Here is a 15833-nt window from a genome sequence, read left to right on the forward strand (position 1 = left end):
TCGAATCAGACTTCTCCGAATCGAATCACCGAATCATCGACTATTCGGGGTCACCCCTAGTATCCAGTATACAGTCCGGGCGCTACCGAAGACATTAAACTACCAGTGAGCCAACTTACTTTTCTTCAAGTTCAGCCAAGCGTCTCTCAGTTCACTTGAAAAGTCACGTCCTCCTCGGCGCCGCGTGAAACGGCCCATAGTTGGCTGACTGTGAGACTAGAGCTGCCCAATCAAAGCGCAAATATGGATTGCACACCAATCAGAGATTAGTTTTCCACAGAAACATTTGGCTGCACTCCATTTCACTCAACTGGTACGCCGGTCAGGCGGAGTCTGCCCCTCTCCTCTCCTCTCCCCTCTCTGAAGTCTGGCTGTTTGAAATTAATCTAAAATACTCAGTTGCCAGCCTTTTTTCCAGCGTTCGTCGCTGGCGTGAGAATTGGTTGGGCAGATAGGGAAGTCCTCAGAAAGCCATCATTGCTAGATGTGTCTTCGATTGCCCCTTGTACGCATGAGGAAACCGATAGTCACAGGTTATTACATGTTGCCCATGCAGCAAGAAATGGCCATCAGAATATCATGATTCAAACTGTTGATACTGATGTTGGGGTGCTGGCTGTGACAGTGGCTCAGACTTTACAGCCAGAACATGAGCTTTGGTTGGCATTTGGAACTGGAAAGAGAGCAGTGTTCAAGGAGGCCATGTGTGGGGTCAAGTGCTGGTGTCCACACCCACAACTACCTTCGCCATGTAAATGGGGCTGGTCAAAGACATCTGAGGGATATTATGAACCCCTCTGGACATGCCTACCGGATGCAAGCCAGTCTATCTATGAACTTGTCTCCTGCAAATGTAAGAAGGGTTGTGTTGGGCAGTGCAAATGCAAAAAGGCTGCCTTAGAGTGCACAGCCCTTTGTTTCTGTGAAGGCGAGTGTGAATAAACTTCCCCTTGATTGAAAACCCTAGGTCTGGCCAGGGTAATGTCACAACCGCTGTGAGCCTTGTGAGAAAGAAGGAAGCTTCTAAGAAATTCTATCTAATTCTAAGAAGATTCTAATCTTCTTATTTCAAATTCTGCATCGAGAAAAATGTAAAATTCTATCATCAATCAATCAATTTTATTTATAAAGCCCAATATCACAAATAAGAATTTGCCTCAGAGCACTTTACAGCATACTACATCCCTCTGATCTCTCTGATCATAGTGAAATCCCTGAACACCCTCACAGGTGTTTTCACTGATAACAATGAGATAACAGGTGCAGCAAACTAACAGGAGATGAGAGAAATGTCAGTCATTCACAGTCTGTACACGCCCACAGAGTCCTGAGAGAAGATCCAATCAGGCACCATAATTGCTTTGCAACTTGTGTGGTGGGAGATGGGTTAACAACGATCCATCTTTAGGTCAGGTTTGATGTGAAGTTTATCTACAGGCTGACCCAGGTTCTGGAGCTGAGGAATGCAGCTGGTTTATATCAATCAATCAATCAATCAATCAATCAATTTTATTTATAAAGCCCAATATCACAAATCACAATTTGCCTCACAGGGCTTTACAGCACATGACATCCCTCTTTACTTAGGACCCTTGCAGCGCATAAGAAAAAACTCCCCCCAAAAAAACCTTTAACGGGGAAAAAAAACAGTAGAAACCTCAGGAAGAGCAACTGAGGAGGGATCCGTCTTCCAGGATGGACAGACGTGCAATAGATGTCGTACAGAACAGATAAACATGATAAATTAAAGGGAAATTTCAGTTTATTTCAACCTGTCTCCTATTGTCCTAAATTTGTTTCAAGTGACTAGTGACATAAAAATAATAGTTAGCATGTTAGCCGTTAGCCTAGATACAGCCAGGGCGCATAGCAGCGTCAGACCTGTTAAAACATAAGTGAACGGGCATACTTCAAGTGCAAGGTTAGTCCACTAAACAAGCTTTTTTCCCACAAAGACCGCCTCATATCGTTAGAATAAACGACATGTAAACGTGTTGTCTTACGTTACCAGTGTGGTGCCATGTTAGCTCTGCTTTCCGAAGCGCGGCCAAAATATATCTCGCGAGCTCTAGAAAAAGCCCAGCTGGATACTAACGTTACTCCAGGTGGAGGTGTCTCATCCTCGGTCACATCCAGACCTTGAAAATAAGGCTGCAACCGGTCCCATTCCTTGCAACAGAGGCATTCCTCTTCTGTGGGCATTGGGGCACAGCATTCACAGGTACACCACCAATCTCCAGAGCTAAGCAGCCTTGCAGCAGCCATTCCTCCTCTCTTGTCCTCTACCTGTTGCGCCTCTCTCTCTCTCCTCCTCCGTTCTTCAATTTCACGAAGCATATTTAGAACTGCACTGAATCTGATGTCAGTGATTCCTGGAATTAAACTGGGTCCAGGACAGGCTAAGTTAATATTCTGAAGGTCTTCCTTCATGTTGTACTCATTTACAATTTTGTGCCAGATACTTAGTGTTTGCTTAATAATTTCATTATTGTTGTTTTGATGTAATTTGTTCCCTTTGTCTCCTAATGTTGCATGGATTTGAAAAAAAAGTTTCTATATTGCTTTCTATATCTTTCCATTTAGCACTATACTGAGGGCAGGATGCACATACTAAGAGTCACAGTTGTGCTGCAAAGAAATAATCTCTCAAATTAGGCAGAGATAATCCTCCCTTATCTTTATTGAATTGAAGTGTTTTGTACCTGACCCTTGGTTTCTTACCAGCCCAAATACATCTGGATATCCATTTATCCTAAATCCTAAACTGTGTTTCTGTAATCACATGTGGAACTGATTGAAATAGATCAGTCTCAGTCTCCTAAAACTATACATGGCGACATAACCAGGTGTTGTAAAGTTTAGCAATTCAGTTTGTCCGTCAGGGGGAGAAATACAGAAGTGGTAAGTTAGTAAGGAGGCTAGGGTGTAGTCGCCTAAAAGGTGCTTGTGATTGGGAAATGCAAGTAGATTTCGGGGGAAAGCTTGTTGTTCCCCAGGAAATTGTTTGTACCAATCAGAGGCCTGACATAGTGGTGTGGTCAGTGAGTCAATGGATAGTTTATTTCATTGAGCTGACAGTTCCTTGGGGAGACTCAGTGGAAGGAGCCTATGAAAGAAAAAAGCTTAGGTATGCAGAAGCTGAGCAGCGAGGGTGGATTTGTCCAGTGGAAGTGGGGTGTAGGGGATTCATAGCAAGATCAGCTCTCTCGCTCCTGGGGGAACTTGGAGTGCGAGTACAGAGTTTGAGGAAGACAGTGAAGGCAATGTCAGATGAAGCAGCTAGATCTAGTCAGTGGATTTGGATGAGGCGGAATAATGTCAGTTGGGGGCCAGTGGGGGGACCTTCTCGGCAGGGTACATAACTCCTTGAGATCAGGTGGAGGGATCCACCAATCAGTCCTCTCAGGAGAAAATCCAGGAAGAGCAGGGTCATTTAAGTGTGGGAGTGGCCTATTTGAATCCCTTTTGTTTGAGAACATGCTGCAAGGTGAATGTGTTTGCTGATTCTGTTAGTTAATCTTTTCTATCTCCTTTAACTTTAACTTATATTGGAGTTATGATATGTAGCGTGTGAAATAGGGTATGGTGAAGGTGCTAGGAAAGGTAGTATCGGCACGGTCACTACCTCAAGCTCACATAAATGGAGCCTGGGTTTGTTGAAGGTGGCAGTGCTGTTTGGGCTGAGAAAGCCTGTGAGTTTATCTTCTCCATCTCCTTTAACTTTAGCTTATATTGGAGTTATGATATGTAGCATGTGAAATAGGGTATGGTGAATGTGCTAGGAAAGGTAGTATCGGCACGGTCACGACCTGGAGCTCGCACAAACGGAGCCTGTTTGTTGAAAGTGGCAGTGCTGTTTGGGCTGAGAAAGCCATGTGTAATGTAAGGTAAAAGAGGTTGTTGGGTCAGTGCGGGGAGCAGTGAGAGCTGGCATTAGGGGAGTGTCTCTGGGACACCAGAGATCACTGTCTAGCCTCCTGGAGGTGTCGTGGGACAAACTAGACGAAACACTGGTGAAAGGAGGTTCCCACCTGATGACTCCAAAGACATGTTAGTTATCACTGCTTACTGGTCTGTATAGTTAAGCCTTGCCAAAATAGCTTATCATAGGGCTTAGGAGGTTATTCACTGAGCCCTGATCCTTTATCTAGAGCACAAATTTCTTGTGTTGATTTGAACTCAGCAACACATTTCAACTCAATTAATGTGCCGAAGTCTAGAGTGAAGGTCGACCATCGTCTCATATCTTTTTGAATACTGTCGTTGATTTGGTTCTAGTTTATTTCAAAGTGCATTCAGTGTTTTTTGCAATCACCTCACCCAGATATATTGTTTCTGCTTTCCAATTAATTTTGTATTTTGCGCTTATATTCTGGTTAGGGGACTTGAGTCTTTGTCACATTTAATTTATAAGTAGACTTGCACCGATTTATCTGCAGTGCTCAGAATCGGGCCGGTTTTCACATGATTGGCCATGACCTGCAACCGGCCGGTCAGTCTAAAATATGCTGATTTAAAACTCCGGACAAATTTCTGCCACGCTGCATAATTGACATCGTGTAACATCAGCAGCGCACACATACGCACATGTGCAACTCACCGCTTGAGCGATGTGAGGAAGTGAAACATGGGTGGATTCTCACCTTAATCATTCATGCACACACATCAAGACAGAGAAGGAGAAAGTTGTTAATTGTCCATGTTAAACTTAACTGCGGAGCTCTCACTGCTGCACTGTGCCGCTTGAAACTGACGAGGCGCGCTTACTGGCGGGCACGTCCTGAAGACCTGTGTAAATTTTCCACAGGAGATATTTCTACTTTTTGTCTATTAAAAAAAGTATCCACAAATGCTATACAACAAGAATTATAATTTTATTTATCCATGTTTTTATTTATGTATGCCTTTTTTACTTATTTATTGTAATAATGTACCTGAAGTCATATTTGAGCAAAAAGGAAAATGTTTCTTAACCTGTGTCACTGTTTTAGTGTGTTTGTTTGAGATGATTATTGAAAAGCCGTATCTTGGTTAAAATGTTCTAAAGAAGCAAAACTAGAAAATAGTGCAATATCTTGTGTGCTGTAAAGTGGTTTGAAAAAAAAAATGAAATTGGAATCGGCCAAAATTGGAATCTGCCAGACAAACACTCTGCAAATCGGAAATCGGTATCGGCCCAAAAAATTGTAATTGGTGCAAGTCTATTTATAACCTGAGTATTGGCAAAATTCTTCGAAGGTCGTCATTAAATTAGGAAAGGTTCTGTCTGGATCTTGAAGAAACATAATAACATCATTTGAAAATAAACCAATGATGTGTTTCTGTCCTCTTATGTGAATACCTTAAACTGCTGCTCTGTCTGATCATTTGTGCCAAAGGTTCAATACAGATTGCGAACAGGGTGGGACTAAGTCAGTACCCTTGACAAGTCCCTGTTGCAAAGTATATCTGTCAATAAATCTGTCAGTTAAGTTACCATTAATTTTTATCCTGACTGTAGGTTCTTGGTAAAGCGTTCAAAAGCACTGTATTGCTTGTTTCTCCCCAGTGCCTGGTACAAAAAATTCCAATTTACACATTCACAGCCTTTTCTGCATCAAGGCGGACTAATATTGCATTCACTTCCTGTTTCTGGATCTGGTCTATAATACGTAAATTACGTCTAATATTGAGTCTGTTGACCTTTGATAAACTGTGATCTTCCTCAATAATATCTAATATTACATTTTCTATCCTTTTAGAGATTATTAAGGTGAATATCTTATAGTCAACATTAGAAATTGAGATGGGTCAATAGGACTCACAGTATTCTTTATTTTTCCCTTCCTTCGGTATAACTGAAATCACAGCCTCCTTCAATGAAGGGGGAAGCCTTCCCTCATTAAGGGTCACATTTAAAAGAGTTCAGGAGTAGGGGCGTCAATTCATCTATGAAAGTCTTATACCATTCACTCGGGAACCCATCGCTACCTAGTGATTTGTTGGATTTTCATGTTCATATAGTAATTCTTTTGTCTGGGGGCCTCTGATTGTATGTGTTGTATTAGATGCTTGCTGTTCTTTAAGATGCCTTGCCAAATATTTCGCTGCTTTAGGGCCAGATTCATAGTAGGCTTGTTTAGTGAACCTTTATTTTTCTCTATCTCATTACTGAGAACCTCATCTATCTGTTTGGTTATTGATATTTGTTATAGTATTGATTAACCTTTGTTGTTTTTGTGCTGTTGATCCACATTTCTCAACTTGGTAATCAGCTTTTCATAGTTTTCCCATTTGGTCTGTTTTTGATAAGCTGCCCTTGATATTAACCTCCTCCTCATAGCGACTTTTACATTGTCCCATAATATAGTAGGATCTACTCGGCTATCTTTGTTCTCTTCTTTACAATTTTCTTCTATAATTTTTTTTCTTTTTTAACTTCCTCCTTTACTTCTCTATTATTTAAAGAGGCAACAGATAGCATCTTTTCCTAAATATATCATTATGAAAATAATGTGGGTTGCACAGGGTAGTGGCCACAGTAAAATCAGACTATCAGCGTTTAAATAGGTTACTTCGTGGCTTTGCATTCTTTGTAATAAGCTTCTGCCACCGGTGTCAAAATTTCATGGAAAAACTGTTTTACGGCAGGAAACGCATCATGTATTGCGAAACTGGTCGGTAAGCCAATCAGGGACTGGAGCTGGTCCTGATGAGGAGTTGGGCATGAGATAGTTGAGTCACGAGCACAATGGCAGACGGACAAAGTTTGAAAACAAGTGACAAACGGCCTAGCAAAAGAAAGCGAGCTCCTCTGTCTGAGGAGGCAAAGAAGAGCATGGGGTGCCTGCTCTACCCACTTAGCCATCGAGCCCCCACCATGGCTTTTCAATTCAATAATCCATCTCATTCCCAGTGTACCATCACACAGTTTCTCTGCTTTCTTCTGTTGTTTGTTATAGTTTTGTTGCTTTTCTGTACTGCTTGTGTTGTATTGACTGTCCTGTTGGTGTTATTGTTTCATTACTATGTATTGTAAAGTGACCTTGGGTTTCTTGAAAGGCGCTATATAAATTAAAGTTATTATTATTAGTATTATTATTAAATCTACTCTGTTTCTTCTCAAACTGTGTGCTCGCACTCAGTTACAATGTTGCTTGCACAGATTTCCCGCTCCAGCCTCAGCTCTTCTCCTTGCGCTCAAGCTGCTTCTGTGCGTTCTAGGAATTTCTGCTCTCAGATTTCTGCCTTGCGCTTAGATTTTTTTGTGTAACAACCCCGTCAAAATCCCCCAACCAATGGAACGCCAGGTTTATTGTTGACCAATGAAATGATCCATGCCTCCTTGCAGGTGCGCTCGCTTTAGTTTTAGAGCGTCCTGTCCGGGCAGGTACTCTTTAACCGGGTTCATCCACTCCTTTATTAAATGTTCTTCCCTTGCTTTCTTTATGACTTTTGGAATAAAGGGACTGTTAATTTACACGTGTGCCCTTATTTTTTACTATAATAGCTGCACAGACACAGTGGAAACTGCTTATAGTGATCACTTCGGTCCTGTTGTCCCGTCCGGGTCAACCCTGCCCCTGACACTTGAGGCCCCTGAGCACAGGCCCAGGGTCCTCAAGTGTCAGAGGGCCCCACAGCCTTCACTTGCACAATGTCACTCAAGTTAACATCTATCAATCAGGAGAAGACTCAAAATAACCACAAAGAGACACAAAAAGACCATAAACAGATGCACTGGAACTGCAAAGAGATATAAAATAACTACAAAGAGAGACAAAACAACCAGAATGAGACACAAAATGACTACAAAATAACACAAAACAACCAAAAAAGATGTGAATTTTCTTGAAGAGACACAAAATTACCTCAATAAGACACAAAACTACTTTAAAGAGACCCATACAACCACAAATCAACACAAAACAACCACAAAAGATGCATAAGAGTACCATCACAACCACCTGTATATCTTTCTCCTGAGTAGGAGAGGTGAAGGGCCTTTTGCATATCTGTGCCCAGATGTCTCATAATCCAGCCCTGCATACAAGCAGTATAGGGAGGAGGGGCCAAGTGAGTGTGTTTACAAACAGTAACCAATAATTCCTGCATAATATTCCTTAAAAACATTAAGAGATTTCCAGCTCCTGTGACCAGAGGAGGACCAAACTGTCCTGCTCCTTAATCTTGGAGCCCCTACCATTAGATGGAGGTCCTCCTGAGTGGGTCCTGGTACCTCGAAGCTCTCCCAGGTGTCTGCCGAGCGCCGGTACAGCAGCTTCGTCCCGGCTACATTGTACTCGCCTGGAATGCTGATCTTCCAGTTACCATTGATCACAAACTGGGAGCGACCATTCTGTAGAGCTGGATGAGGGTCAAAGGTGATGGGAAGACAGGTTTGAAGGAAAAGTTACGGTTTTGATAAGTCTCTCAACAATTTCTAAATGCCAGCAAATAGCTCTCTATATCAGTAGGTCATGTTGAGGTAAAGGTGGGCTGTCAGAAACATAAATATGTCAGCTGGCTATATATAGCAGCTGTCTCTGCTCAGTGCTGGGAGAGGGATTTTCCATGACATGAAATGGAAACAGCCACCTCCACTTGCCTCACCCCAGAGCTCAGATAAAGCCTCTATGAGTGTCCCTTACAAGACCACAGTGTGTGCCATTCTGGGGGCCTGTTTTATTTTAGTCTCATAAACAGGAATGAGAATGAATGCTCTCGGTTATATTGTTGCCTGGAAAGCACACAGCGGGTCCAGAGACCAGATGAGACTGCTGAGTCCCTTCTCTCTCTGGGGAGAGGAAGTCATAGCAAGTCTAGGAATTACTTTAACTGCCTGATTTACACTGCAGCCATGGAGCCAGTGATGCAAGTGATTCCTCTGCAAAAAGCTGGTATACACAGCAGGCCAGGGGGCCCGTGTGTGTGTGTGTGTGTGTGTGTGTGTGAGTGAGTGAGTGAGTGAGTGAGTGTGTGTAACAAGCTGAATCTTACCAAGATAATTCCTGCTGTTATCAGTCACCCGAATGTGAGTGGCTCCAGCAGGTATCATGGTCACTTCATTGTATCCAAAAGGTCCGCCTGGAAAACACTCGGAGGTTTGATTTTAATATGAACCCCCCCCCCACCCCTTTTAAGTACTTTATTAAAGGAAAAGTTAGTTTTTCTTACAGCCTAGGGCCACACATGCTGCGCTGAAAACAGCTTTACAACAAAGAAGAGAAAAGCTTTTAAAAACAAATTATTTGAAGTTATTGGAATCTAAATGAAGGAGAACATTAAAAGTTGGTATCACAAAATACAGACTGTCTGTGACTGACTGGTCTTAACCAGGGTTTTGTTTACACTGGGATACTGGGATGTGACCTAAAGCAACTTAAAGGTCAAATACAATCAGAAGTAACATATATAGTCCAAATAAAAAGCTTGTTTAAGGGGCACTCTGATGAATTTACATACTAAAGTCAACTTACTATTCAGAGGGAGTGCTACACAGCCTTTAACAGTTTCATTATGTCTTTTGTTGACTGCATGCTGTGTAGACACAAATGAGGACTAAAGCTGCCGCTGCTCTGTTAACATGCTGCTCTCTCTCTTCTCTTTCTCAAGCTGTGTAAACTTGTTGTAATACAGGATGCCATCAAATTGCATTATGGGAAGTGTAGGATACAGGATTTTTGTGGAGCTTGTGTTCTACAAATAAAGCTTGACTTGACTTGACCCATACTGGGGCCAAAAGTCCCAGTATCAATACTCTTCAATACTCAAAAGTTGATCTCAAACCTTCTTTGTTAGCCAAATTTCAGCGAATCAAAGGATATTACAGTTCCTGATATCCTGTTAGAAACTCATGGGGTGCAGAGGTCATCCAGTTTATTTTCCAATGTACATGCCAGTTCAGCTGGCATCCTGCTGAAATTCCCTCTCCCCTAAAGAAATCCTTTAACTGGTAAAAATGTAATAATAAATTCTTTTAAAAATCCTATTAATGAATGAATGATCTTTCCATTAATAGCTACATGGCTCTAAACATTTTTTACTCGTTATTCCAGTTCAGTGGTTTAAAAAATGCAGCAATTTCAAGCACAATAGATTGCTGCCGGCCTTCTTGCTATGCACTTATTATTCAGGGTTAATCTTAGAATAGAACACCAAATCATTATCTGCCATTTTTTAGCAAGCAGTAACTAATAGGTAATCAGTAACTCACAAATAATCTGGATTAGTAACCAGATAATTAGGTTCTTCGAGGAGGTGTTGCCAAACACTGACAGGTTGTGGCAATTTATTAATGTGCTGAAACCACAACCATTCATTGCACAATGATATTTTAGTTCTGAACCAAAACAAAAAGAGGCTGGGACAGCTCTACGGTTCCCCTGCTGCTCCCAAGTGAAAAGTAGCCACAGCCTCTGCAGAGCGTGTAACTTTGGTTGCCCCTGTTTAGCCATCTCACAATGGAGCTATGCATACGAGACATCTGCAGGGCTTTAGCTATATGAAGATGTAGTGCTCTGACTGACTGAGGAAGTCTCCAAAATACAGACAGCAGTGGTGAGCTTGAGGCCGTCTGGATTTGACCTTGTGAGGAGTGATTTTGTGCAGCTGCCCTCCATCAGTTAGTAGATCCGTTGGTCCATCTGCTGGTAGATGCAGCTGCAGGAGGAGAGAAAACCTCCCAAGGTTGTTGAGCCACCCAGACAAAGCAGCCATTATCAGCTTGTTTACTTCTTGCTCAATCTGAGCTATTATGGCCAGCACTGTGCTCTGCCTACTCACAGAGCTGTGTGAGAAAGCCACTGTTTAAGAACCAGGTCCCAAGCCAAGTCGCACGCCTTAAGTGTTGGCTACTCTCTGTTTGTGTGGGTGTGTCCATGATGTGTTAAATCTCACAATTTGATTCAATACTCAGGAGAGGGTACCACAGGACCTAAAGGAGGAACTTTTTCAGTCTTGATTGAAGTTAATTCAATTGTCTTTCACCTCTACATCACTGCTGACATTGTTCTGTCATGTTCTTTATTCCATCACAATCTGTGAACTGTTAGAAGCCCAGAGACCCAGAAAGTTTAAAGAATAACATTTAATAACATATTTTTAAAATGTTTAAAATATTATGTTATAATATCAACATCTGGTATCTGGCATCTAATATCAACCAGACTGTTCAGCACTGTTGGAATATATATATACCATTTAATTATTCATTTCTCCACACTCTCACTGCATTGAGCGTACTCCATCTCGCACAGATGGCGCTGGGTCTAAAAGTTTGCATTCACTCGCCTCTGCAGCAGCTGCTCGTCTCATCCATCATTCTGATCTGATCAGCTGTGATCAGATCAACTGATCAATTATCCACCCTGCGACTCAAAACTCCACAAACTGCTGCCCCCAACCCTTGTGTGATAACGTCAAAGTTTCAGCACAGGGTCTGTCAGTACCTGTCCTAACCTAAATTCAGTTTCAGGAGTTAATTCACATAAAGTTTGCACGTCTTTAGAAGCCTCTTAAAGGGACAGTGCACCCAAAAATGAAAATTCAGCCATTATCTGAGGGAGGCTCAGGTGAAGTTTTAGAGTCCTCACATCACTTGCCAAGGGGAGAGGGGGGAGCAACAAAACTCCACCTAATAGAGGCTTATGGCGCCCCAGATTCAAACGTCCAAAAACACATAATTGAAACCACAAAATATCTCTATACTGCTCGTCCGTAGTGATCCAAGTGTCCTGAAGCCCGGACATAAAAAGTTGTTTGGAAAAACGTCATTTGAACTCTGTTTTTAGCCTCATTGTAGCCCGTAGCTCTAACTGCTTCTCTGTGCACCGCACTCACGTGTGTGCGCTTGTGCGAGACCTTGAGACATGGGCAACGTGTTCATGTGTGTTCAAGTGCTTCCGCTGGTCTCGCACGCACATGTGAGCGCGGTGCACAGAGAGTTGTGTTGCTACCCCCTCTCCCCTGGGATCTCCGGAAGTGTTGTGAGGACTCTAAAACTTCACCTGAGCCTCCCTTGGCATATGGGTGAGTAGATAAAGGCTGAATAATCATTTTTGGGTGCACTATCCCTTTAACCTGCACAGAGAAGACAGAAAGAAACCGTGTAACTCTCAAAGCAACTGCAAAGGGTGAAATGCACCTCAAACTGCGCTACCAAGCAATAGTGTCTCAGTGCCCTTATGCTTTTGCATGTATTTAAATTAGATTGCATGCATAAAATACATTTGGTGCAAAATTAACACCTTTCTATGCAAATGATCCTCACTGCATCACAAAAATCAGCGCTAATAGCCACATGCAGTAAGAGTGAAACTATAAGCATCTTTAGAGAGTTGATGGTAACTGAAGTGCATTTCTAAGCTGTGTCACAACTAGACTTTACAGACTGCCTGAGGTTTTCAGGAATACCTCCGCACTTTTCTTGCCTTAACCCTAATCCTAACCCTTGCTATCTGTTTCAGTTTCAGTTATCTTCTCTCTCTCTACCATTGTTCTGCCTACTGTGCTCTTGTCACAAAGGTCACATTTGTACTTAACCTCATGGATAATTGCAATCAGACGCAAAAAAGGGCAAATTGCACTCAGCTACAAAAGCTTTTTGGCATGTTTGCAGTGTAACATCATTAGCGAGAATCAGACCTTGACTCCTGAAATACAATCATAATCTTTTCCTCCACAGACATGTATACATAGCTGGTAAAGTCCACACTTTCAATCAATCAATCAATCAATCAATCAATCAATCGTGACATGGAATTATACATGGTACAACTCCAGTGAAATGTGATCCCATCATCTCCTTTAACTTGTCCACTGTCCCTTTTTACGTCTTCTTACATCATTGGCTGCTGCTTTATAATTGTCCATGTTTGCAGATGGTTCTGGTAATCTATGATTTCTGGTTGTGGAATGATTTAACTGTCCACACATCCTGACCTCAACAAGATGACCATATAGTTTCTCCTCCTGAAGACGACACCACAACACTGCAGCCACAGTTAGCAGTGATCCACAGCAGGACTGGGACAGCACCTTATATTCCCACCGTCACACCAGTCCTTAATCACCATAAAGCATTCAGCTTGTCTCCCCCTCTCACCAGAGTCCTCTGCTCTGTCAGATCAGCATATAGAAAAAGAGTCTCCTGGTTGAATGAATGAAAGAATGAATGAATGAATGAATGAAACTGTCAAGGATTTAGCCAAGTTTGTTTGTCGGTGAATGAAAGGATATTCCAGTTGCTGATATCCTGTTGGAAACTGATGCAGTGCAGAGGTCAGCCAATTTATTTTCCAACACCTGTACAATGGCTAGCAGGATGCTAGTTAAGCTGGTGCCCATCTTCCCCATCTTTATCGTCGTGTTTACTGATGTTTACTTTTGAAAACCTCAACCTGGCTAGTTAGCAGCTAGCTAGAAGTCGACAGTTTACAGACTGGTGAATTGATTTCCTCATACTGATGAGTGACCTGCAGTCACATGCCACCACCGTCCAAAGCCAAGCACAAAAAGCACCACCAACAAAAGCAAAATAGATGTAAGAGCCTAAAAGGACAAATTTAACAGTGCTGACACAGAGGCAGCTGGAAATGTCAGGATCTGTATCATTTCTAAGCAAACTGAAAGTTATGACATGGACTCAGACACAGGACTGTCTTTCTGGTTATCTCCTTTCCAACTTAGTTAAAGCTGCTCATTTATTTACAGATACAGTGCCTTCATATTCCATCTTCTTTTATTCATTTTCTGCCTTTTTGATATGAGATATATGAACAAACGAGAAAAGCCTCATCTCAACATGTGTAATGTGAACATTCAGATCCCATGTTAGCTCTGTGTACCAGTGTAGGTAGAAAATGTTTTGGTGGCATGGAGCCAGAGTTTCATTTGGAGCCTGAAGAACTCCGTGTTCTTCCTCCTCCTCCCTGAAATCTTAAGGACTGTAATTTTGGAGGGACATGTTGTTAAGTTGAAATTACTCCTGGATGGTAGCCAACAGGTTATGTTTGGCAAAACTGTTACCATGGTTAATTTTCTTCAGGGAACAATAACCTCTTGACTAAACTTGAATGACTAATAACATCTGGGGGAGAAAACATGAATAGCCTGAAATTATCCATAGACTCTTAGAGCTAATATGATGACAAGTTTTGTGTGTGTGTGTGTGTGTGTGTGTGTGTGTGTGTGTGTGTGCGTGTGTGTGTGTGTGTGTGTGTGTGTGTGTGTATCCTACCTGCCTCCACACCGTTGCTCTGGTACACGCTCTTGTGGTGCAGGCAGGTGGTGTTTTGTCCCCCACACACCATGCAGGCATCCTTCTGCTGCTTTGAGCCCAATATGGAGTCACAGCCGGGCTTCTGTATGACACACAAAAATGTTTAGGAAAGAACAGTTTGATCAGGTTGGACATCTGGGCTTCAACTTATTTCTCTGACAGCATGTTGTGCTAAAAAACTGAAACTGAAAAGCATACCAGCTAGTCAATTTATATAATCTTACAACCCTGATCCCAAAAAAGTTGGGACCCTGTGTAAACATGCATAAAAATAGAATGCGATGATTTGCAAATCCTTTTTGACTTATATATAATTGAATACAGTTCAAAGACAAGATATTTAATGTTCAAAGAGATGAACCTTATTGTGTTTTGGAGATATACACTCATTCTGAATTTGATGCCTGCAACATGTTCCAAAAGTTGGGACAGACGCAACAAAAGACTGGGCAATTTGTGAAATGCTCAAAAAACACCTGTTTGGGACATTCCACAGGTAAACAGGTTAATTGGTAACAGGTGAAAGGATCATAACTGGGTATGAAAGGGGCATACTGGAAATGCTCAGCTGTTCACAAGCAAGAATGGCGTGATGTTCAACACTTTGTGAAGCAAATATTACAACTGTTAAAAAACATTTCTCAAAGCACAATTGGAAAGAATTTAGGGGTTTCGCCATCTACAATCCATAACGTCATCAAAAGATTCAGAGAATCCACAGAAATCTCTGCACGTAGAGGGCAAGGCTGAAAACCAACACTGAATGGCTGTGACCTTCAACTGTCAGGCAACACTGCATTAAAAACCATCATGACTATATAAAGGATATTACTACATGGGCTCGGGACACTTGGGAAAACCACTGTCAGTAAACACAGTTTGTCGCTGCATCTACAAAGACTCTATCAATCATTCCATCCTTCTCACCTGACTTGAAACCATCTTTAACATCACTGGCACTGCTTTCAACTGGTTCAAATCATATCTCTCTGACAGACTTCAGTTAATCTCCATCAATAACTACATATATCCCACTGCTCCCCTCCCCAAAGGTGTCCCCCAAGGTTCGGTTCTCGGTCCTCTCCTCTTCATCCTGTACCTGTTCCCCTTTGATCACATAATCCACTGTCATGGTCTCCAGTTCCACTGCTTTGCAGATGATATCTAGCTACTCATCTCCACCTAGACAATACTCCACTGCCACCCACTTAACCCTGACAAACTGCATAAATGAAATAAAATCCTGGCTTTAAGCCAACCTCCTCAAATTAAACTGTGACAAATCTGAAATTATCATCACTGGACCAAAAGCACTCACCAAATCCACCCATAGCTTCACCCTCAACATCGACGCCTCCACAGTATCCACCTCCCCTCACATCTAAAATCTCGGGGTCATTTTGGATCAATCCCTCTCCTTCGACCAACACATTAAACCCATCACCAAAACTGCCTTCTTCCGCCTCCGTCCATTCCTCTCCTCCTCAGCTACAGAAACCCTCATCCACACCTTCATTACCTCCCGTCTGGATTACTGCAACTGTCTACTCTATGGCTCATCTTCAAAAACCCT

At 42.2% G+C, this 15833-nt stretch overlaps 1 protein-coding gene across 1 annotated transcript in view; it reads right to left on the reverse strand.

Annotated features, from left to right (window-relative positions):
• Positions 1-15833, reverse strand: part of adamtsl5 (ADAMTS like 5) — a 153579-nt gene that overhangs the window by 38949 nt on the left and 98797 nt on the right. The window contains exons 7-9 of the mRNA XM_033622239.2: positions 14219-14342; positions 8980-9066; positions 8183-8346 (exon numbers count right to left, since the gene is read on the reverse strand). Of these exons, the coding sequence (XP_033478130.1) occupies positions 8183-8346; positions 8980-9066; positions 14219-14342 (375 nt within the window). The remainder of the gene's footprint in view (positions 1-8182; positions 8347-8979; positions 9067-14218; positions 14343-15833) is intronic.

This window comes from Epinephelus lanceolatus, chromosome 2 (genome assembly GCF_041903045.1).
Source record: "Epinephelus lanceolatus isolate andai-2023 chromosome 2, ASM4190304v1, whole genome shotgun sequence".
NCBI classification, from domain to species: domain Eukaryota; kingdom Metazoa; phylum Chordata; class Actinopteri; order Perciformes; family Serranidae; genus Epinephelus; species Epinephelus lanceolatus.